Source organism: Euprymna scolopes, chromosome 23, assembly GCF_053919585.1.
Source record: "Euprymna scolopes isolate OS-2025 chromosome 23, ASM5391958v1, whole genome shotgun sequence".
Lineage (NCBI taxonomy): Eukaryota > Metazoa > Mollusca > Cephalopoda > Sepiida > Sepiolidae > Euprymna > Euprymna scolopes.
Genome location: NC_136504.1, coordinates 1,156,866 through 1,183,352, shown reverse-complemented (window position 1 = coordinate 1,183,352; position 26,487 = coordinate 1,156,866). Strand labels below are relative to the sequence as shown.

At 33.3% G+C, this 26,487-nt stretch overlaps 1 protein-coding gene and 1 pseudogene across 1 annotated transcript in view; both read right to left on the bottom strand.

Moving 5' to 3' along the window:
* Positions 1–4,948: 4,948 nt before the first annotated feature.
* Positions 4,949–26,487, bottom strand: part of LOC145245721 (uncharacterized) — a 34,011-nt gene continuing 12,472 nt past the window's right edge. The window contains exons 5-14 of the mRNA XM_080107262.1: positions 26,154–26,192; positions 25,704–25,739; positions 22,545–22,586; positions 20,038–20,064; positions 18,894–18,932; positions 16,771–16,803; positions 15,906–15,977; positions 10,732–10,797; positions 8,949–9,034; positions 4,949–5,141 (exon numbers count right to left, since the gene is read on the bottom strand). Of these exons, the coding sequence (XP_079963388.1) occupies positions 8,982–9,034; positions 10,732–10,797; positions 15,906–15,977; positions 16,771–16,803; positions 18,894–18,932; positions 20,038–20,064; positions 22,545–22,586; positions 25,704–25,739; positions 26,154–26,192 (407 nt within the window). The 3' untranslated portion in view covers positions 4,949–5,141; positions 8,949–8,981. The remainder of the gene's footprint in view (positions 5,142–8,948; positions 9,035–10,731; positions 10,798–15,905; positions 15,978–16,770; positions 16,804–18,893; positions 18,933–20,037; positions 20,065–22,544; positions 22,587–25,703; positions 25,740–26,153; positions 26,193–26,487) is intronic.
* On the bottom strand, positions 21,378–21,494 carry LOC145246233 (5S ribosomal RNA; annotated as a pseudogene).

Below are 26,487 nucleotides of genomic sequence, written 5' to 3'. Positions count from 1 at the left end.
CAGAGAAGGCAAAATAATCGCCTGTCAGGTGGCCAGTTAAGCGGTAATCGACCATAAAAACCACTTGAGAAAAGCATTCCACGACGGGTGATAAATGAAAGAAAAATGTTTATTGCAAGACAGATCATAAAATCGGACTTCAAGGAATATGACATCTGATAATGAAACCATAAAAGTCGCCAATCCACGGAGCATGGATATTTATTGTTTTTACCGAAATAATAATTCAGTTTTGCCATGACCACTAACGAATTCAAATAAGGAGAGGAAACACTTTTTTTTCTCTTTTATAATTTTACAGGTTGTTTTATTTATTTATTTATTTTTTTTTCTGCGTCAGTGCGTTGAGAGGTCGGTGTGAAATACTTGGACCTCCCCCACCTTTGGAAGGCGGAACGTTACTGGACCCAGCGAAGGGATCGGCTCCGATTGACTGGGGACCGTTTGGGGGACTTGTATCAAGTAGGCGGAGTTACAACCAACCGATTCCAATATAACGGAGACATCTGAAGCACACACACACACACACACACACACACACACACACACACACACACACACACACACACACACACACACACACACACACACTGCCACGCGTCTTCGGCGACCCCACCTCCCATTGCAATCTGGTTGAGACGTGCCTCTATTTTCTTTTCTAAGTTGATCTTTTTCTCAAGTGTAAACTAATGATAACAGACCAATAACTTTGTAGCGAACGAATGCCAATCCCTAAAATTTGTATAAGTGATAAACGGATTTGTGTACATAGTATCTGTAACATTTAATGCAATAATTATTTTATGTTATGAAAAAAGTTAATCCTTGATTTCTTTTGTTTGTTTGGAAAACGCAGTTGCTTGGAAGTGCAGTCTATTTTCAGATCAGCCCTGTTGACAGTTTGGAGACAAGTAAGCGAACCACAGCGACCGGGACAAATCCTACCACTTGACAAAAGGTGATGCCAAGGGGATTGGAGTCAGTTGCATCTTTCTTTCAAGCCTATGCATCTGTTGTTGTTTTCGTATATGATTTTTTTTATTTGATTATACATGTAAGCAGTAACGGACCGGTCAGGAAGTAAGTAGAGCATGTATGAAAATTTGATGATGGCTAACATTCAGCATAGGGTGAAATGGGGGGTCAGTGAGGTCACATTTGAGCGCACCACCCCAGGTGACGTTTACTCTAGCTACCCCACTGAGTATTGTTGCCACATATAGACATCTACCACTAGACTGACAGTTAAAAAAAGAACCTCAAAAATCTAATAGATTCCGCACTATCGGCTAAGCTCAAACTTCTGCCCCATCGCTGAAATGTTGTATCCTTGTGACTGATTTACAAGTACTTCAATGGAATGTGCTCTGATGAACTGACGGCTAAGTGGTTAATGATACGGACTGACGAATTGGATGTACCAAGTTCCAATCCAGTTTGTTTCACAGAAACATTTTTGTGGCTCCTCCGATATCTTTCTAGAAAGAATTCAATCTAGAAAGACATCAGGGAAACGAATGCCAACAATGATAATAATTCATTTGAAATGAATGAATGAGGATGAACACCACCTAATTAGTGTTACGTTGTAGGTACAACATAGCAAAGGAAATAAATAAATAAAAATCCAGGTCGGCATTTTCGTTAACGAAAATTTTTATTATCGTTTAACACCACTTTAAAGTCACTCGCTATCGTCCATCTCGCCCGGTATACAGTTTTCTTTTTCCTCCGACCGTATGCCGGCTACAACCGGCCCATTCTCGTCCTCGACTTTACACACCCATTTTCTTCCATGCGCACTTTTCTTCTCTATCTCTGGATCACATGGTGCTCGTTTTTCTCTTATTGCGCCAACTCGCGCACACTTTCCAATATGCATATCCTCTTTTTTTTTTCGGCTAGTGCTGTTGTTAATCTCTTCGTTCTTCTGCTGCTATTTTCCCATGCACTCATAACGCGCCGAAAACTGGACCTGCTATAAGGAGTCCAAACATGGGGAGTTAGTTTAAAAACAAAGATCAGTAGAATTGACAGATATCGCCAGCATCTCACACAATCTATCTATATATATAAAAGTGAACGTGTCTGTGTATCAGCGTGTGTGTCTGTGTATGTGTATCTGTGTGTCTGTGTGTGTACATTTCCCTACGCAATAACTTTGTCAATTTCTAGTCTACAGACTCGAAATTTGATATACAGGGTACTGAGATTTGGGAAAATCTTTGTGATCCGTTTTCGGCCAGGAATTTGGCTGTTAAGGGATCAAGGTTCAACGATCTGACCTTTGAGAACTCTACCAAACTCCTCCGACAATTTGGGGTCTAAACACTTGAAATTTTAGATATAGGTTCCTTGGGCATGGATCTAACTTAATAACTTGATTTGAACCCAAAACAATAAATGTTAAGGGGTCATAATAGGGGTCAAACTTAAAAAAAATTGACCTCTGTGGTCTCTACCAAATTACTTAGACAATTTCTGGTCTAAACATTTGAAATTTTACGTAAAGGGTATTCAGAGATAGGGCAATTTTTTAATCGGTTTGGGTCGAAAACTTTTAGTTACCAATATATAAATGTATGTATGTATGTATGTATGTATGTATGTATGTATGTATGTGTGTGTGTTTGCATGTCTGCCTTAAACTTTCGACAGAGGGGACGGATTTTACCAAGATCAGTATCGTTTTGAAGTTCGACTTTTCAGACGACAAATATCGAAAAATTGGCTATAAACATTAACATCTTCACCTTCAACTGGGCACTTTTCTACGGGGGGTCGCTTTTTTTCATCGATATTTTGGAAAGTTATCCTCTCCTTTCGATTGTCTAGCCTTAATTTAAACATAAGTCACTTCCGATTTGTCGGTGGTCGTAACAGCAAAAATGTCAGGTTTTTTCCCCGTTCTTTTCCTCCTTCGCGGTAAGAGTTCGAGCCTGCTTTCCTACTACCACTTTTTTTTTTTGCTCAACAGACACATCCAAACACCCGGGTAACGCCGAGCTGAAATGCTAGTATATCTATAAAAGTGAAAGTGTCTGTGTGTCTGTCTCTCTGTGTACATTTCCCTACGCAATAACTCTATCATTTTTCAGTCTACAGACTCGAAATTTGATATACAGGGTACTGAGATTTGGAAAAATATTTGTGATCCGTTTTCGGCCAGAAATTTGTCTGTTAAAGGGTCAAAGTTCAGCGATTTGACCTTTGAGAACTCTACCAAACTCCTCCAACAATTTTGGGTATAAATACTGGAAATTTTAGATATAGGTTCCTTGGACATGGATCTAACTTAATAACTTAATTTGAGTCCAAAACAATAAATGTTAAGGAGTCATAATAGGGGTCAAAGTCTAAAAAAAAATAACCTCTGTGGTCTCTACCAACTTACTCAGACAATTTCTGGTCTAAACAGATAGGGCAAGTTCTTTAATCGGTTTGGGTCGAAAATTTGAGCTACAAATATATAAATCTATGTATGTATGTTTGCATGTCTGCCTAAAACTTTCAACAGAGGCGACAGATTTTCACAAGATTAGTATCGTTTTGAAGCTCGAACCTTTAGACAACAAATACCGAAAAATTTGGCTAAAAACATTAATTTCTTCATCCTTAACTGAGCACTTTTCTACAGGGAGGGGTCGCTTTTTTTCGCCGATATTTTCGAAAGTCATCCCCTCTTTTCGATTGTCTAGCCTTAATTTAAACCTACGTCAATTCCGCTTTGGCGGTGGTCGTAACAGCAAAGGCGTCAAGTTTTTTTCATGTTCTTTTCCTCCTTCGCTGTACGGGTTCGAACCTGTCTTCCTACTACCACATTTTTTTTTTTGGCTCAACACACACCTCCAAACACCCGGGAAACGCCGGCCACCCATGCTAGTATAAGATAATTACGAAAAAGCATTAACCTGTACCATAAGACGTGCTAATTAGGACTTATACTGTGTGGCAAGCGAGTACCAAATAATTAATGCAAGACTAAAGAAAGTGTCCAACATTTTGCTGTTCAACTCTTCACACACGGTGACCCTTCTAAACCTGTTCCCTATCAGAGAATCATTTTACGTTTCAGTGACCATATGACTTCTTTGGGGGTGGGGGGTGGGGGTGGGGTGAGCAAAAATAAAAGTAATAATAAAAAAAAAGAAGCAGAACACACGCATACACCCAGATTGATGCATTTTATTTTATTTTATTTTTTATTTTTTTTTTACATGGGGGTCACCACTTATCAAGGCCCGAAGGCCACTCAGGGATAAGGGTTATTGCGTGTACAATAATCAATTGCGAGTACAGTAAAATGATTCTGTGATAGGGAACAGGTTTAGAAGGGTAACAAAACAAAAAAAATGGGACAGAAATTCTAGAGAAGAATTGGTGATTACCGGCCGATAAGTTTGTTAAACCAGCTGCTTCCTTTGTTCTAGCTCCTTCCAGATCTATTAGTCTCAATTAATTCGCTATTTTAATATCTCATTGTAATACACCTTCCTATTCAGTAACTACTTTCCCAAATTACAAGCTTGTGGAACTCTCTTTCTAGGGACTGTTTTGCTATAACCTTTAACTGTGGTCTATTCAAGACTAAGGTCAACAGACATCTCCTGTCTTTGCGATAATCAGCGTTCGTTCTTGTTAGCTCGTTACATTAAGTGGTTTCACGCATTGTCTGGAGCAATCTCAATTTTCTCTTTCAGATGATGTCCACAACTTGTTGGTGAAGCAAGCTTACCAGTCAATTAACATCAACTGCCGGCGACTGAACCTAAATTCGTAACTGAAACTTATGTCCTCAATAAGTCTGGCTAATAAATAAATAAATAAATAAATGAATAAAAAGACGAGATAAAATTCGTAATTTGAACTTATCCTCCCAAAAAGCCCGACTAAAAAACAAAACGAAAAAAACAAAGAGACGTGATATTAAATCAAGACAAAACAGTCAAAATATGAACATTCATTTTTTTATTCACAATTAAAATTGCTTAAACAATTTTTTATTCACAATTAAAATTGCTTAAACAATTTTTTATTCACAATTAAAATTGCTTAAACAATTTTTTATTCACAATTAAAATTGCTTAATTTTTCTTTCTTGTCCTTTTGTTGCACCATCCGTTCAATTTCGGAAATTCCTCCTAAAAAGAAAAAGACGAAAAGAAATGAAAACAAAAATAACGGAAATTAAGTTTGTTAACTTATTATTTTCAATACGCTTGTTCGCCCCAAATAAAACATATTGCCACTTGGACGTAAGGGCTACTATTTGGGACCATATTTACGGGGCACTATGTGAGGAGATGAGCAAGATATCTGTTTACATTACATTTAAACTTCTGCGTGTCAGAAAGCAGGGAGGGAATTCTAAAGTCTATTAGTCCGAGTGAAGAAGCTATTAGAGTAAAAATGTTTTCTGTGTTTCAATTCAATTTATTTGGCACAGGTTAAAACATTATATTTTCTTCGCCGTTAAGAAGAGCGCGGGAAGAGAGCGAGAGAAGGGGGGGGGAGAAAGAGAGAGAAGGAAAGCAAACAAAGAGGGAAGGAGCGGCGCTGCGATATTAGATGATCGGAAATACTGTTGACCATCACCTGTCCAACTTCGTCTTGAACTGATTCGTTGTTTGTGCCGTGACAACGTCAAGCGGCAGTCTATTCCAGGGAGCCGATATACGAATGAAAAATGCGGCTTTGCGTCGATTTAGCCGAAATCAGTGCCAGGGTAAAGAGAAGATCCCGAGGGAGGTCGTAATATTTTAGGAACCTCTACAGTGAAGGAGTGGGATTTTGTTGCTAAACAGGTTGGTCGGGTGTGTGTACGTCGAGGGTACACAAGTGCAATGAAATAAAAATTTCTCTATCACGCTTAATTTGAACTCGAATGTCATTGATCTGTCATGCTCAAGTTTGAAAATAAAATTCTTCCACAGAAAGGAAAGGAAGTAAGGAAGAGTAACTGTTTCTTGAATAATTAAAAAATTATTGAAAAGCTTTTAAGTTTATGCGTGGACGCCTATATATGCTGCCACACTGCATAGTTAGTTTCCGGTAGTACCACATATGAGTTAGGACACACGCACACTATTCCTTCTTCAGAATTGCCAACAATTTGCAATATCCAGGGATATTCGCTGTTGACACCACTCTTTATAACAAACACTAGTGTAAGACCAATGAATACATATCTAAGGAAGTTGCTAAAACTCTAGAGGAAGACCTCCAGTCTGTAGTGGAATGGGACCGTAACTGGTTGGTTCAGTGCTGCCAAAACTAATTTTTTTTCCATATAATAATTTATAAAAATCTTTCTCAACCACTGATTACCATGGCGAATGATACACTACCTGAAAGTCCTTCTATCAAGCAACTAGGGATAACATTCACAGACAACATGAATTGGAGCAAATACATTGAGGTAACTACCATGTGCTGCTGCGAGGAAGGTGGGCTCTCTTTACTGTGCTAAAAGACTACTCACACCTCAGAGTATCCTGTATGTCTACAAGGCTACGGTTCACCCATGCATGGAGTATTATTGCCACATCTGGGCTGGTGCATCTACCACTAGTCTCTCGCTCCTAAACAGGGTTCAAAAAGAGTCGCCAACCTTCTGAACTATCAGCTAAACTCTAACCTCTGTCCCATCGTCTACACGTGGCATCCTTGTACTTGTTTTACAAGTATTTCAATGGCAAGTGCCATGACCAACTCCGAGCACTAGTACTCCCTCGACGACAATACTCTCGACAAACCAGACAAGCAGCAAAATCCCACCCCTACACTGTATAGATCCCTAGATGCCATAAATCCTTCTACTCTAATAGCTTTTTCCCTGGAACTACTGCTGTTTGGAATTATCTCCCATACCCCTGCTTCCCTGTCTGTACTGACATGCAGAAGTTCAAGTGTAATGTGAACAGACATCTCGTTGTCCAACTCCATAAATAGTATGCAAATCTGGTCTTAAATTTTAGCTCCTCACGACTAAGTGACTCTGTGCCTTGTTTGGGGGTAAAATGACAGCAACGGAAAAAAATAATAAGGAAGAAAGTAAAGTCTGAATTAAAAAATATATATGTATAACGTAGTTACATTTTAATACGAACCCAAACATGCTCTTGTTCCGTCAGCCAAGAGCATGCTACCCCTGTAAAGTAAATAAAAGGTTCCGTTCGAAATTCCGTCTGAATTCCCGAGTTCGACAGAAATATTTCTGAGTTTGACAAGATACACCTGAAGAAAGTCGGAGGTTACATCGACCGAAATGTTATGAAAAATGACACTTAATATGAGATTAGTAGTCCGATGAATCCAAATAATACGAATAACCAATCCCTATCTTAAAAATTCAGAAACTATTTTGTCTTTGCTTGATATTTTACTTTGCGAAGTTGTGACATATCTTTTTCGTTCCTGGAGAAGACAAACGAGATTTTCTTGAGACTGCCATTAATTATAATGAGATACTTTAAATAACGAGAAACATAATATAAAAAGAAAGCATTTGTGATTTAATGAATTTCAAATAAAGTACATGTACAAAGTTGCCTGTAATTTATACAAAATGGTCTAATAAAAGTAAGTAATTTATATAAATAAAACAGTAGATGTATGTCCGTGTGTAAATATTTAACCGATAAACTACGAGTCACATAACATTGAAATAATCAGGAAATAGTAATCATACACTAAGGATGGTTTATAATGAGTAAAATCTTTGGGTGGATAAATAACGCGTACACAAATTTATCGGCAAGTTGAAATGCAAAATGTTCATTTCAACTTGCCGACATATTTTTATTTCTTCCTGCGCATGCCCAAATGTAATTCATTTCTTCAAGTCGTTTAATAGTAAACCCTTCAAACATATCTCTAAATAGCATCGGAAGGGAACGCGGCTAGAGCGCTAAATGTTTTGGTTTTGATTCTAGCTGATTGCACTCAAGTCATATTAAAAAAAAAAAACTTTTCAAAAACAATACTATATATTAGGTACAATGTAATATTCTATACAGTATTGGTTCTGTTATAATAAATACGAAATCTGCATAAATTGAAATATATGTATTTTACGACCGGGCAAGGCCGAGCGCCCCCCCCTCCATCTTGCTAGTATATAATCTACTATTATATAACGTCATTTTGTGTGTGTGTTCCTTCCTCATAGGTTCCGAAACGGCTGAGCCTATCTTCTGCAAATTTCACACAAAGGTAATTTATATGTCTGGCAGTGTTCTTAGATATTCACCCGATAAGGGTAAAAAATCGGAAAAATCCAATCTTAAAAATAGTATTTTTCTTTTATAGATAAAAAAGAATATTTTTACAGGCGAATATTTTACGTTACACCAACTAAAGGAAATAATAAAATCTCAGCAAATCATTTTTTTCTGAAAAAACAAACAAAACAAAAAAAAACAAACAAACAGATGTATTGTCGTCTGGAAATATGACTCTGGTAAAGCATTCGACTACAGATCGAATGATTCCCTGTTCAAACCCGGGTGCAACTTACCATTTTATTTTAATTCTTTCTTGTTAATGAGTTCAAATTAAGATAAAAGAAGAGGTACCATTTAAAATCGCCGCAAATCATTTCTTCGTTTTCATATTTTAAAACTAAGCATTAAGCAGAAGTGAGTTTCCACGGCATTCATCGTCGAGGCCAAATGTCAGCTGACATGATGTTGTCAATAAACACAGACGGAATTTGATGAACAACATTATCATTATCATTTTTTATTATTTCTTTATTCATTTTTTCGAATTAGTCCACCGGACAAATTATTCCTCGTAATATATAAAAAATCAATAGAGGACTGATTCTATAGTAATACATACGCAATCTGGATAAATTAAAATATCATGTTTAAGCGTATTGTACGACTGGGCAGCCAGCTAGTAATAATATACGACAGCTCTCTTTCAAAGCAAAGTATACTTACATTGAACGAGACTTTTTGTTTGGACTGAAACGATTACGCAATCTTTTGACAGCTCAAACCGCAGGCTGTTGGACAACATACCATGTCTGAAACAAATGAATGATTAAATTGACATATTTTTTTATGAGGATAGGATTGATGTATAAATATTAACATTATTATTTATATTTCTACATTAGAATTTTTAATTTTAAATACTGAATATAAAATAAAATTTAAATAATATATATATATATATATATATGTAGAGAGAGAGAGAGAAAGAGAGAGAGAAAGAAAGAGAGAGAGACAGACAGATAGACAGACAGACAGACAGACAGAACAAACCAAGTCACATGTTTATCAACGTTTCGTCTTTATTGTAAGACTTCTTCTGGATGAATGAATTGAAGAAAAAAATCTTCAATTCATTCATTTAGAAGTCTTACAATAAAGACGAAACATTGATGGACGTGTAACTTGTTTTTTTTCCTTTTTCATCTCTTTATCTCGTCGGAATACTACTTCTATTATTCTCATCATATATATATATATATATATATATATATATATATATATATCACTGTTACATATATACGTATACTATGAAATAATATATTATGTGTATATATTTTTGTTTCGGCATTTACTCCAACAATACTCATTGCATTAGAGCTTAGTAGTAATATGTAAATATACTTATAGCATGTAAGCTACTGTAAGGTGATCGACTTGAGGGAGCGAACTGCCCTTCATTGGGGAGCTGGGTAGGTTAAGATAGTTTTAATAGCTTCCGGGTAACAATGGGTATCCCAAAGATTCACAATAAGAGGATATAAATATATATTTTATTTCATTCTCAAAATAGATATATTTACTTATTGTTTGGAAGTCAGAGAGATATATTTTGTTAGTCAAAATTGACGACAGAAATCTGGGAACAATAACATTGGCATTGTCTGGCCTCGACGAACTCAGTGCCGGAGGTTTTGAATGACAGCTGGTGGGGGTCATTGGAATTAGATCTTGACTTTGAATCTCAGATTGCAAGCTAGCGATATGACTGAAGTGCACACCCGCAATCTGGGTTTTTCTGTAAGTGTGTGGCGTGATTTGATTGGCTGGGGAAACTTCCACCCCGACCACTCACTAATACTAGTGCCGCACGAAATTAGCCAGTTTCCAGCAAAGTTTGTGCATGGAACTCGAAGTAACCACACCGTTCCCTGGAGACGTAAACCCTCCTCCAACCCGTTTGACGCTATCTGTGAAGAGAAGAGAAATTTGAGACTTTTAAAAACTTACTAAGAACCGAACCATATACTTGTAAAAAGACCTGTAATATATTTTGTGAAGTAGAATAGAATTCAAGCGTCTGTTGTCCTTCTTGCTTGCGTGAGTTTTGTCATTCGTTTTCAGCATACCAGATTTCATGTGATGGCCTTCAGAAGTACGAAGACGACACGAGCCAAGTTTTTGACGATCGGGGGGTCCTTACGTAACTTCATAAGAGGGGGGTGTCACACTAAATACTATGGTCAAGGGCTTTAGTCTTTACATTCTCCTTAACCCTTCATGTCCATGTTGTGTTATCAACTGAGACTAGTGTCTTTTTTCTCTCTGCTTTTCTTTCCCTTCTCTTTCTCTGCTGTGACATCACCTCCCACTATGGTTTGGTCATTTTTATATGTGAGATGCTGCCGCTGCTGCACACACATCATCGGCTCTGTTACACGCGTATTAATATGTAGAGGTGCACTTGCATGGATGTGGGTGCATGTATAAACAACTCTTTTTTACTTACTTTCAGGACATGTTTTATGGTATCCGCAGAGTTTATTACATAAAATTGGTTGCTGCAGTCGCTCGCCTATGGGTAAAAAGAACAAGATCAAATTATATATAATGGAAAAGGATTGGTTATGCACATGAAAAATAAAACAAAACTGCTATTGAATGAATAAATAAGAAATGAATTTTATATTTTTTATGTAAATCGCTCCAGACAAGGCATGAAGCCACTCGTTGTAAGAAGCTATAAAAATACAACTTCAGGTTCCAAATAAGTGTTATATGATCTCAAACAAGAAAGCAGCAATTATTTAACCATTGTCAGAAACATCACTCGTGTAATGTAAGGATTAAAGGAAAAATAAGCCTCTACATACGGTTGACAATATTCATTCATTCATTCATTTAAGTGGTGTTCTGTCTGGTACAGACATTGACGGCTATGACCCTCCATACATTTTGTCTCCCTCAAGGCATTCACGAATTCATTGTTGCTCATCATTTTTGATGTTGCCCATGTGTTCAAATTGTCAATGTATGTTTCTCGCTGCTAATTTCTTTGATTTATTCTTTGCTGGTTGTCGGAAAGTAGTTTGATGACGACCAGGAGCCACTTGTCTATCAAGGCAATCCCTACCGAGCGAGGTGTTCTGATTCAGAACCCTATTAGTTTGCTGTATTGCCATAGCGTTGTTCGCGGTTGTACAGCCAGTAGGTTGCAATTTCTTTCTGTCCGATTGTCCTGACAATTCTACCCAGTGGAATCTTCTGCTCAGCAAAACAAAATACAAAACCATGAACAGAATTATTTCTATTTGCGTATTACATCAGTCGCCAGCTTTCCATGACCTCACGTTACCCTGATCGGGGGGGGGGTCTAAAGTGGGGTTTTAACCATATCCAGTGGTTTTCCATAAACTAGCAGAGGTAAGGAGACGCATTACTTTTCTTTTGACGTAGTGTTGTCCCGCTACAGATGTAAAAAGCTAAAAACTACAACTTCAGGTTCAAAATAAATGTTATATAATTCCAAACAAGAAAGCAGCAATTATTTAACCTTTGTCAGAAACATCGTTCATGGACTGTAAGGACTAAGAATAAAATAAGCTTCTGCAAACGGACGAGAACATAAGCTAAAGAAGATAATCGCACAATGCAGCAGTATAGACTGTGAGACAAATCACTCCAAAAGTTTACCGATGAAATTGTGCAAACGCAAAATCCGGATAATAAATATATTTTGTTGCAAAACAATGAAAAATGCGATTTGAATCGAAGAATTGCATAGCCGAAATCAGGGTTTCTGAAAATGGGCTCCACGGAGCCCTGGGGCTCCGTGGGTGAGGCTGAGGAGCTCCGGAAGCCCTTTCTTAAAGACGACCAAATGTTTCATATGGAAAATTGCAGACATTTAAGTATTGATCTTGTTTACTGGAAAGAGATATGGTGCATAACTATAGATGTAAAGAGTTTCAGGATGATCAATAAAAAAGTAAATTAAAAAATAAATTAACAAAAAATGAAACAATTTTTGATTAAACAAAAACAAAACAAAAAATGGTTACAAACACGAAAATATAGTAAAATCACGACCAGGAACAACTAATGAACAAGTATAAGTTAAAATTTGAAATTAATGTTTCTCATATTTATTTTAGAAATTATATTGTTAGTGCTCCGTGAAAAACCTTTGCCCTGCTCAGGGGCTCCATGGTGTCCTGAAGTTTGAGAAACCCTGGCCTAAATTATTTTTCTGTGTTCCTGCTTATGATTTTTTTCATTTTTTATTTTTTTTATTTTTCACGATTATATAAAATTATGTTACGCTAAGAAGCAATTCGATGTAGTTGAATATAATTAATTAGATAACCGGAATAGATGACACATTCACATTCACATTTCACAAACTGACACTTTCTCGACCTGCATGTCAGATCGTGAGGATCATCAAGGATCACTTCTCGATTTATTTTTCATTGTCCGAGACTTGTGTGGCTGGAAAACTGATCATCTTTTGATATTGTTGCACATTAGCATTCCCGGGGTATTGTCGAATTATCTGAGCAAGAAGATTATTATTATAGTGTAGATAGAATTAGATTTGTTTTAAAGAGAAAAAAATGCGATTCAAGGAAATATGGTTAAATGACGTTTTAGAAATTTAACTTGACTAGATTCTATAAAAAATAACAAAAAGGAATTTTAGATTAACAAAAAAAAAAAAAATATTTTTTCAGAAAAAGGAATGTGTGTTAACAATAATAATACTTAGTTACGTGATACAAATATCGGCTGATAGGATTATTTGTGGACGTTCAAATGATGTAATCACAAAGAAATAGTTTTAATACATACATGGGCGTTACTTAAAAAAGTCAGTCGAGGAGGGCAGTTGAGAAGTCAGTCGAAAAAGCCGGGGAAAAGACACCGTGGAAGTCGGTGAAGTCAAAACGTTGTTGACACGGTGTTTGAATAAATATTATATGAAATATAACTTTGTGTGACGTCATCTTTCGAAGAAACAGGTATGTGAATTTGTCCCGGTTGTTACTGGCATCTTAAATGTTTATCGAACTCTTAAATGTTTACAGACTATTGTTATTATATACACTCCTCTTCTTCATTAAGGAACATTTGTCTAACTCTCCAACGTTGTTTAAAGCCCCCTCATGTACAAGTATTTGTTATCCCCTCAAAATAACATGGCAATATGACCACGCCATCGTTTTAATCCAACTCATACAAAACATTGTTCATCGATAATTTGATACCCCGCTATCTAACAATATTACTCTAAACTACTTCAAACCAAAGTGCATTTTTAATTAACTTCGCTACTGTGCAAATTAGTGACGAAGATAAATACTACATCTATTAATATTTTCATCTGCCGAGCCCATGATCCTAATAGGTAGTAACGATCATACTCACAAAGGAATGTGCACATTATTATAGAAAATTGCTTGCAACAACCATACATTGCCCTTAAGTGAGGAATAATAAGGATCAATCTTACTATTAGATTTCGAGATGTAATTCGAATGTTGGAGTAGGTGTCTTAAGGGGTCAGCTCATTAAAGGGCGAAAGGGTTTAGGCAAGTACATAGAAAAAGTAGTGTCCACAAGTTAAATGCGTAGAGTTGCGTTAACCATTTTTAATATTTCAGCCAGATCAGAGCGTATAATTTACACCAGTGCTTCGCTATGTCCTGGTCGTTGTCTACGATGTGTCATAGCCTGACGCTGAAGATTGGAAGAAGATAGTGTTCAGTGCCTGCATCATCAGCACGTGATACATGGACCACCGGATGTTGTGAAGCATGACATGAACGCAATCGACATTGTTACAGAGATGCGTTCAAGAACGGAGATAAAATGAATTGCTGACGAGAAAAAGCAACAGTCCAGAAACTACACGTTTGTGACATTTGCGACACGAACTAATACTCCTACATTAGTTCATTCAGCCAAAAGCGATGTAGTTCCAACCGCACAGACAACTAGGTTAAGTGGGCATCAATTATGATTGACTTCGAACGACGGAGGTATGGTACATCTATATTGTTATATTAGGTACGTGAAAAATGAATAGTTGATGCTCAAAATATATAAAAATTTTGACTGCTCCCTTTACTTTAAAATTCACTAAAAATCAGGAAACTAACTAATTTTAATGAAATTTTCAGTATTTATCAAATAATGATCACGAAATTTAATGAACCCATTATTTGAATCTTCATGGAAATGTATTTTGTTTAAACAAAAATTACGTTTACTAAAATTATGGTTTTTAGTAGTAAAAAAAATAAATGAACTTATTTTTGCTTTTTTATGGAAATAAAGCATGATAAATTGTAACAATAGAAAAGAAAAAATATTTTAAGGAACATTACAAAAAAGAGCCCCTAAAATCCGTTTTAACGACATTGAAAAAATATTTTCTCGAACTACTGATGTTATCATTGAATTAAACTTTATCTTGATTGAGATTGTCGGACTGACTTCCTCATCTTGGTTGTTATTGTCACAACGTTTCGGCCGTTTTGCCCTCCGGCCTTCGTCAGGTGAACGGTTTGTTAGGAGTCTCGAACCCAACCCTTTATTATTATTACGGGGGTACCGTGTTCGGACTCCAGCTAGGCTTTGGGACATAGTTGCTGATTCTCTGTTTTTCAATGTTACGTTTTCACTGCCTTCGTTCAGGATTGAACTCAGCACCTTTGGGTAACTGTAAACTTTGATACAACGTCTCGGCCATATGTCACTAGGACAATTCTTAGTTGGTTTTTGTTAATGTTAAACCTATGTTTACGTGTCTCCATTCAAAAATACAGACAATTACTAAACTTTATCTATTTAGTATTTTCACATAAAAATTATAATTGTAAAAAACATTTCCTGTTTTTTTTTTTTTTAAGATTATATATTTAGCGTAATTTTTATATGTAAGATCTTAATATTTTCCTTGCCTGAATGAATAGGTAATCTTCAGCGTAACATAATTTTTATAAAATCTTGAAAAAAATTTTTTTTTTAATTATAAGCAGGAACACAGAAAAATAATTAAATTTAAAAAATGGTAAAAATGAAACAAACGTTCACGATAGGAATGTACAGATGCACGGCTAGGGAAAAAAGAAAACCAGTCCAACTATCTGACGTCATTTTTAGATAGCTTTTTGACTTTCTGACATTTTGAGCTTCCGTAGAAGCCATGCTTAAACGACTTCGTTTGTTTTGTTTGTGTGATACCAGAATCTTTCGCTTTTGGGGGCTAATTAAGCTATTTTTTGTACAAACAAGGTGTTTTTTTTAAAATTTAATTTAATATCTTAGGACTTTACTAATTATAGACCCAGAAAATAGACTCAGGAAGTTAATATTTATCTTTCAAGGGATTTTTACAATGAAATTATTTAACTTCAAGATTTAGCTAAACTTGTCACTTTCTGAATGTCGCCGTGAAAACATTTTTCATTATAACCTTTTTCTTCACGTGTACAAATACTTTTTGCCTTTCGGAAATTAACTTTAGGCTTTCATCTTTCAAAAACTAATGGGGAAACCTACAAAAAAATATGATAAACCGGCTTTCAAAACTATACCCCCCTGTCAGTTTCCGCCATTAATGCCCATACCTATGCTATACAATTGAAAAAAAGAAAAGAGAAAAACAATATTACTTACCAGATTCAGATACCGTTCCAAAACTACAGATTGATTTGCAAGTCTTCTTTGGTAATGCTACATCTGGGCAAGCTGTAAATACGAAAGCGATCGTCATTCAAAACTTAATAAGAACAGTTGTAGTTAATCAGGTTTTGAATCTCATCATGAATACACTACCTACTTCTAGTCACACTTGCGGAACAACGATAAAAAACCCTTTTGGGGGAACTCCAGCTCCCCACGTTTGGAGACTTTATAATAACCTTACTTTGTACTCGAATGGAGACACGTAAAATCGAATCGATGCTGTTGTCATCTCAAAATGTCAGTAGACATCAAATTGGCTTAGATTGACAAAAGTGACTGCTGTCCGGCAGATTATTTAGGCAATCGGGGCAGACAGGTGAAAGGGTCAAATCAAGTTAACTAACATGCAGACTGTATATAACAAAACGCGTATGCGCGCGTTGGAAAATACCAGCAGGAGCTGTAAGATAGCTGGCTCGCAAAGATATTAGCAGTCGAAAAACAAAGCATATATGCAAATTTGGAAATGTACGCAACCTTTCATGACAAGATAAAGACAAAGAAAAAAAAACAATATGCATATATATATATATATATATATATATATATATATATATATATATATATATATATATATATATATATGTATATATAGTATGAAATATATATATTGCAATTAAGCCGTCCAAAGGCGTCAATGTTTCATCCCACAGGGAATCATCAGCATTTAGCCCTATGATTCTCTGCAGGGATGAAATATGGACGCTTCTAAAATATTGAAAATCTACACACAATATATTATACCACCTCATGATATTATATGTGTATATACATGTAATAATGTGAGTATACTTACTTTTGGTGTTTTCGCAAAATTCTTTACATTTGTCTGCAAATAAATACATCAATAAATAAGTATATATATATATATATATATATATATATATATATATATATAAAATAAATGCGAAAAGTATAAAAGTTTATAACATTTCTTTATCCATTTTCTATGGGTGACGTGCTGAATACAAAATGTTATTTTGAAAAAAATTTTTTACAACATATTTTCGACCGCACTTTCGGTTTTCCTCAGTGTAGTGAAAGAAATGTGCATGTGCGGGGGAAGGATATATATATATATATATATATATATATATATATATATATATATATATATATATATATATATATATATATATATATATAAGCGAGATAAAACACAGATTAAAAATCAGATAGAAATCCTAGTAGATATTACTAGAGGTAATACTTTTAGCGTGATCCTAGCCAAGAAGGAAAAACTCAATATTCAAGAACAAATCGTTTCTAAAAATCATCTCTCGGAATATTTTGCTACCCAGACCATTAATTTTCGAGTTCCACTATACAATAGATATGCATATATAATTCCATTACCCACGGGAATATATGCACTGGATTGGTATATCCATCCAACATCTGATATACTGTGTCAACACCTAAAAAGAATTTGGATTACATCTACCAAAACACATTCAACTCACCAACGAATACGGCCGCCCCGTATACTTTTTGGAAAATCAATAAGGAGCAACCACGCATTTTTGCTATATGGAATTACTGCCTTCTCCCCTGGACCAATATTCTGCCTACCTGGAAATAAAACCCCGGAGGACATTATACTCATTCCGATAATGGACTGCCCAGGTGTATGAAATTCCCTTTTCCAATAATTATTTTCATATAACTATCATTCAGCACCCAAAAAACTATTTTCAATATTTGTGCTGAAAAGCAAAATACGTGCCTTTTCACAACTGAACATTTTGCTAACCGCATTTCATTTCCTCTGATGATATGAGCCATTATTGAAAATCCATGGATTAAGGAAATTAATATACCCCCTTCTATATATTCCTTTTGTCAAACAATATATTCTTAACTCGAATATATGTGTCCATATTTTGATTTTCAGAATTTAAATTTAACCACTAAACTTGCTCGATTAGTAAAGACCGTATCGAATCGGCTACCATTAACCGCGAGAAATAACGTTGAATTTAAACATTTTTTTTTATTTTTAAATGTTCTTTACGCCAGTCACAGTGATCCAATTGTTATACGATGATCTATGCATAAGAGCTAAATTGACTGACTTAATTCAAATGAAAGTGCTCAATGATAAGAAACGAGTTTCTTAAAGGTGCTGATATAATTATTTTTTACTATAATAATTAAATATCTACCCCCTTTCTCTCTCTCTCTCTCTCTTTCTCTCTCTCTCCCTCTCTCTCTCTCTCTCTCTCTCTCTCTTTCTTTCTCCCTATTTTTTAAATTTTATTTTTTTAATTACATTTTCACCCCAAACAAAGCACATTGCCACTTTGGTGTAGGGGCTACTATCAGGGGCAACAACTACTGGGGTACTATGTAGGTATTTGGGCAGCAAGATGTCGGTTCACATTACACTTGAACTTCTGCACGTCGGTACAGTTGAAGTAGAAAGATCTTTTACATCTAGGGATCTCTACTGTGTGGGGGTGGGATTTAGCTGCCTGTCGGGTTTGTCGAGGGTATATATATATATATATATATATATATATATATATATATATATATATATATACAGAAAGAGAGAGAAAGAAGATTTTGGGACAATCATTTAGAAATTGATTACTTTTAAAATTTGCTTAAATTTCTAAATGAAAAGATAAACGAATGCTTTACAAATTCATCCAAACATTTTTCCAAGAGTTCGATTGTAAAAACCCAAACTTTCATGGCGTTTTTCTATAGGTATTCCAAATTACATTAAAGACAGTTCCGATGGAATTGAACTCACAATTAAATGACACACAAATGATTTAATTAAAAAAATAGGCTAAATTTTTAATTACAATGGATTATTTTATTAATGCTTTTTCTTTCTTTAATAAACTTCATAATGTTCTATTAAGCAAATCGAAATGATTTCAAAGAATATGTTTTATTAATACTTACTGAATTTGTATTTTGGTCCTCCGCAGACAGTTTCGCACACTAAAAAGAAAAAAGAAAATTATTTTGGAAAAGAAAAAAAAAATTGCAATGAAACAAATAAGCTAAAAATCGTCCGCGTTTTCTATTGAAATCGCAACAAGCGATATTTTAAAATCGGTCTATGAAATCGATTACCTTCGGTAGAATTGGAGAAAATTTTGAATGATTTCATTAAATTCCTTGAAAATGAAAATGAAGTCTTTTGAAAGTTAATCCTAATTTTCTAACTTTTAATGATATGAACACAAACCAATCGATATAAATTTGTTTTTCATTCCACACACACACAACATATATATATATATATATATATGTTAGGACATGTGTGTGTGTGTGTGTGTGTGTGTGTGTGTGTGTGTGTGTGTGTGTGTGTGCAATGTTTTTTGTTGTAAATATTACAAGAATGATGTTTTTCCAGTTATAGACAATAACACAATATAAATAGTACAATACCAAATATATTACATTTGTCTGATGCTCAATGATATTCGAGATGTATTTTTTAAAGTTCAATTCACAATTTTTTGAAAATACATGTTCTTTTATTTTCTCATAAGATTACAGGTTACAGATCTTCAACAAACAATATATCACTGTTTTTTTTAATATAGCAAACAATCCTATGGAGAAAAAGGATATTCAAACACAATCTCTACATGTCAAAAACAGTCAAATTCATACCTCTGATGTCGAGGTTGTATCTCCGTTTGTAGTCAGGTCTCTATCTTTTAACTTATTTATTGATCTCCATTCAGCCATACTTTCGTATTTATAACTATTCATTTTATTTAATAAAATTTACCTCCTTAAATTTATTTTCTCTATTTCTTTATTATATATTATTTCTAATTTGAATTATTCTAATTTTAGAAACTATAATATCATTAGAATATTTTGTACAAAATTTGAAGTAGGTACATTGAAAGATAAGCAAGTAAATATTTGTGTAGGTTTTTGTATTTGTATGTGCGTGTGTATGTATGTGTGCGTTTATATGTATGTGTGCGTGTATGTGTGCGTTTATATGTATGTGTGCGTGTATGTGTATGTGTGCGTTTATGTGTGCCCAGAATTTATTGCATCATCTTAAGATAGGGATACTTACAATTACCAGCAGTTTTGCAGCAATAATCTGAAATGAGACAAAATGAAAAAATATAAAGGAATTAAATAAAAAAAACAGTTTTATTAATGTTCTATTATTTTATATGTTTTATTATTATAAGTGTTCTATTATTAAAAATGTTTTATTGTAATTAATGTTTTATTATTATTAATGTTTTATAAATATTAATGTTTTATCATTATTAATGTTTTATCATTATTAATATTTTATTATTATTAACGCTTTATTATTAATATTTTATAATTAAAAATGTTATTATTATTATTATTGTTTTATTATCATTATTGTTTTATTATGATTAATGTTTTATTATTAAAAATGTTTTATCATTAATTTTTTTAATATTAATGTTTTATTATTTTTAATGTATTATTATTGATACTTTTATCATAAAGAATATTTAATTATTATTAATGTTTTATTATCTAAAAAATGTTTCATTATTAAAAATCTTTCGTTATCTTTAATGCATAATTATCTTGAATGTTTTATTATTAAAAATGTTTTATTATTTTTAATGTATTCTTATTATTAATGTTTTATTATTGCTAATGTTTTATTATTATTGTTTTATTATTGTTAATGTTTTATTATGATTAATGTTATATTATCATTAATGTTTTATTATGATTTATGTTTTATTATGATTAATGTTTTATTATTTATAATGTTGTATTTTTATTATTGTTTTATTATTAGTAATGTTTTATTATGATTACTGTTTTTATATTGCGCCATTTTGAATTCAAAATGGCGTAATGGAAACATATTAAATGTATTTGCAGCTTCTCTTCCAAGTTTCGGATTTTAATCATATCAAATCACACTTTATTTCCTTTTGACAGATTAATTGTTACTATTTATTCTGATGAGTTAAAGGCATAATAGATTCACTGATTGATATAAGAATTAAGTGATTGATTTTGCGCTACGAAACAGATACTGTCAAGAATTGTAAATGTCAACTGAATTAAAGAAATATATTATAAGATGGTCAACATCATGAATTTTGGAATATATTTTTTTGTCAGTTACTCACTATATTGCTCTGTAATTACATTGGGCTTCTTAAATAAGGATTGGTATATATTATAAGAATATATATATATATATATATATATATATATATATATATATATATATGCTCCTTTAGTCTTTGACAGACTATGGATACACACCGTAGGGGTGCCTGTGCGTGAAATTTTTGTGGCAGGAGTTGCACAATCTTCAACCACATCTCTCCTGAGTCAACATTGTTAAAAACCAGAGGCAACTGAAGTGTACGTTTAAGACGACTGGAGAAAATGCCAAGCGGAGAGCACATACAGCGCCTAGAATTTCCACATGGTTACCCATCTGGTACTATCCAGACTCAATGTTGCTTAACTTCGGTGATCTGACGAGAACCGGTGTGTCAACGTGATTATGCTGTATATAATATATTTTCTTAATTGCATGACTTACTCAAGATCAGTATATATATATACTATATTTGCCCCAGCTAAGAAAAAAAAAGTGCTTTTTTTATGCGTGGTTGCCAAAAGAACTCTTTTAGCTAGTTGGCGCAATTACCCCGAACTTGGCGTAATTACCCCAAAGTACGGTGTGTGTGTGTGTATATATATATATATATATATATATATATATATATATATATATATATATATATATATATATATAAAATTTTTAAATTATAAATCACATTATTTAATATTGAATTAGCTCTAGGACATTTAACTATCGAGCTTATTATATATCTAAATTACAACGAGCATTTCCTGTATTTTAATTAAACTAGTAATTTCACTATTACATTAAAATACACTTAGCTCTTTAGACTATTATTCTAATCTCCTTTAAATTATATATATATATATATATATATATATATATATATATATATATATATATATATATATATATATATATATATATACAAGTTAGAAAAGCATTTCATCCAAGGCATGAAAATTGTTAAACAAAATGTTTTTACTATAGGCTTTAAAAATAAAGGTACAACATTCAATTTGAAATTTATTTATCTTCAAAGTGCACTTTTATAAATTTTACAAAGTAAGGTATAAAAATTTAATTTAAATTGAATAAAAAAATTACCTTGGATTTATTTTATGTAATGTATATTCTGTTGCACTTTTTAAAAAAGTCATTGAAAATTTTATATCTATATCATTAATTGCTAGATGAAAGATAATGTTTTTAAATTGCAACAAAATGTACATTACATAAAATAAATCCAAGGTAATTTTTTGATTCAATTTAAATTAAATTTTTTTTACTTTACTTTGTAAAATTTATAAAAGTGCACATATATATCCAAACAGGCTTTTTTCGCTAATAGTTAACAAATTCATCCTAATACAATTAAACAATCCAATGAAACAATTCACCCTCACCATGCATTGTAAATTAATAAAACATAAATAATAACGTTCGAATACAAGTATATCTTAAAATCGTATACCTACCATAGTCAGCCTTTTCTGCGGTGCAATTAAATTTGCAAGCCCCTGCAAAAGAAATAATGCATTAGTTACAATATATCTTGTTCTAATAGACTGCACCCGCTTATACTTATGTAAGGTTATTCAAGGACATCTCCAGCAGAGTGTTTGATTATTAAGAAAATATCAAAATACGAATGTTTTTGTCTCCTCAAAAATGGCGTCTCGCATGCTGCATGAAACACTGTTTCCAAGACAAAGGAAAAAAAATATCAAACAATTTGACACAGAGCACACAGTTTCCCTTTTTATTGTTTTGCATCTTTGAAAATGAATAATTTTTCAGTGCTTAGTTCGATAATTCCCCGCGGAGATGAAATATGGACGCTTCTGTGTAGTTTAATGGCTATAGATATATACTGCTATCATTACTACTAATCTCTACTCACAAATTAAATGATGTTAAAATAAATACTAAAAATATATTATACCGGTTTATAATATTATATGTGGACTATATATACATGAAATAATGTGAATAAAAAATAGACAAGTAAGACCAAAATGCTCAACGTTTCGCCCACTGTTTCGTGGATAGCTAACATGACGAGTGATTTGTTTCATTTTGGGAGTATATATGCAAAGGGGGTCTAGCATATTAAAATGTATGCAAATGAGGAAAACGTATGTGTGTATATTCTTACGATACATTCTTATATGAAATATAATATATACATAAAATGCATACATACATATATATATGGTTCCACATACAGTACTGTTTCGCTGTTTCACAGCTCATTAGTGCGGCTAGACAGGCAACTGCCTTAAGCCAGGATAAAAGAGAGAGATAATTATTTACTATAATAATTATTAAATACCTACAGACACTAGTGTGTAATGTTATGGCCTTTTGCGCTGTGATCATAGCGTAGTATCTATGTTAACTGTGGCAAGCAGGGCCAAGGGTCAAAACATTATTATTATTATTATTATTATTATTATTATTATTATTATTATTATTATTATTATTATTAATAATAATAATAATAATAATAATAATAATAATAATAATAATAATAATAATAATAATAATTGATTGATTGATTGATTTGAGCGACGGCTGGTCGCCGGATTAATTATTATGATTAGAAGAATAAACAATTAAATTGGGGAAAAGATGATTGACATATAAATTTCAAAAGGAATGTGAAAATCGAAAATAGATGTAAACATTATTTTTGGGTTTGCATAAACAAATAACTAGATTGGGGTTACATAAGATTAGTCTGAGACACGTAATGATGTGACGTAAAGAAACACGTGATGTATGTAGATTTGGGGAGATTCTAATGAGTCGTTAGTTGAACATCAGGGAGAACGGACGACCAAGATGACGTGGGAAGTGGCGTCCATTCGAACAGCGAAGATGTAAAGATCGTGCAATCTCTGAAAATGCTGGCCAGATCATGAGAATGAATGCTCATAAATAATTCAGGTATGTGTTGTGTTATTTACAATTTATGTTAAAATAACAGTTTGCTTACAACTGTTTTGATACGTCCACGTCAATCGTTTCCTGTTAAAACTGTTGCATAAATATTAAAATATACACACTAGACGATCAACTAAATGATACAACATATATATATATATATCTATACATACACGCATTTACACGTACACGAATATACAAAAAAAAAAAAAAAAAAAAGATAAACCCAACTATTCAACGTGTACGTCGTTATGGAATATATTCATGACACGTTTTATAATATATATCTCCCACCTGACTATATAACCAGTGTTTCATCCTTTTGGGAATAATCATTAAAAGGGGTCACGATTAAAAATGGCTTCCTTCAGTCTTGACAGACTACGGATACTCACTGCAAGGGTGCCTGTGCGTGAAATTTTTGTGGCAAGAGTTGCGCAATCTCCAACTACACTTCTCCTGAGTCGACATTGTTGAATACCAATGGCAAGTGGAGATGCAGGACGACCGGAAACAATGCCGAGATAAGCGGAAATTGCATACAGCGCCTAGCCTTCCCAAATGATCACCCCTCTGGTACTGACCAGGCTAGGCATCTCAACGTGATTGTGCCGTACTCATGTCACGATTAACACCAATTATATATATATATATATATATATATATATATATATATATATATATATATATATATATATTCAAGCACGTCTGATTGAACACAACAGAGTTCTTTTTTCCGATTTTGTAGGATATCTTTTCAATTCGCCGAGCGGTCTTTTCTATTTCGGCTTGCATGTTGTACATTATGGCGCCATATTCTTCTCAAGCGCTTTCTATCGGTACATCCAACCATCGTCCTGACGACGATCAGATGTACCGATGGAAAACGCCGGAGAAGAATATGGCTGAACAACAACTTTTGGGAACCATAATAAAAATAAAAAAGACCGCTTGGCGAATTAAAAAGATATCCAACAAAATCGCAAAAAAAGAAAAACTTTGTCGCGTTCAATCAGACGTGCTTGAATATATATATATATATATATATATATATATATATATATATATATATATATATATATATATATATATATGATTACTCCATTTAATCACACAAATAAATATATGAAAATATTTTACGCATATATTTTTCAGTATTTACTTCATTTAATGAAACGCGGAATATTCTGTGTAGTTTAACCACCATATATATTTACATAACTTACTATCTAGCTCTACCTATGTATTGAGCAATGTTGAAGTAAATACTGAAAAATTTACGTATAAAATACGTATAAAATAAAGTCAAAACGATGACCATATTTCATATGTGAAAAAATTGTGTTGAGCATGTCATTGGTCTTTATGTCCCTCGTATGTGCATAAAGTGTCCTCTACAGATATCGTTGAGGTCGGCAATGTAGATTTTATCACAATCTAGACAGGGAATGAAGTATACGCCAACCTTGCTTATAGACGTGGTATTGAATTTAGACTTCCGGGTTTTATTCATAATTGTAGATGAGGTTACTTGAGATCTTTTGATGCCTATTTTGTTCAACATTGTGTAGATAAGATTTATTTTAGTGTTTGTCGGTAAAATTTAAAGTCATATCAATTCATGAGTTGTCTTGTTTGAGTTTATAGTAAATCTGGGGTTTTTTATGTAATAATATGAGTATACTTACACTTGGGGTTTTCTTCGCAAAATTCCTTACATTTGTCTGTAAATAAATACATCAATAAATGAGTGTATACATAAATAACAGAAAGAAAGGATTAACTATTTTGGGAACTTCATTTAGAAATTGTTTACTTTGAAAATATGGTTACATTTTAAATGAAAAGATAAACGAATGATTTGCAAATTCATCCAAACATTTTTCCAAGAGTTTTCTGTGCCGACCATAAAAAATTGGACTTTCATAGCGTCTTTCTATTCCAAATTACCGTAGAGCCAACTCTGATGAATTGAACTCACAATTAAATGATACACAATTAGGATTTGATTAAAGAAATAGGTTACACTTTGAATTACTATGAATTATTTCATTAATACTTTCTACTTTAATAAGTCCGATAATATTCGGTTTAGCAAGACTGCATAATTTCAAAGAAAGTATTTTATTAATACTTACAGAACTCGTATTTGGGAATTTCACAGGCATTTTTGCAGACTAAAACAAAAAAGAAACACAAGTAAATAATAGAAAAATTAATTTGGAAAAGAAAAAAAAGACAGAATTCCAATCAATCGACAAATGCTAAAAGTCGTCTGTGTTCGGTCAAACGCCAAAGAAAAATCCTTCACCGTTGGACTCTTCGTCAAATTTGAATGGTTTTGTTAAATTATCTGAAAAAAATAACCGAACTCTTTTGGAAATTAATGTCAATATTCTAACTATTATTGCTATGAACGCAAACCAATATTTTTCCTGATTCCGACACAATTACCGATTGCGTACTAAATTC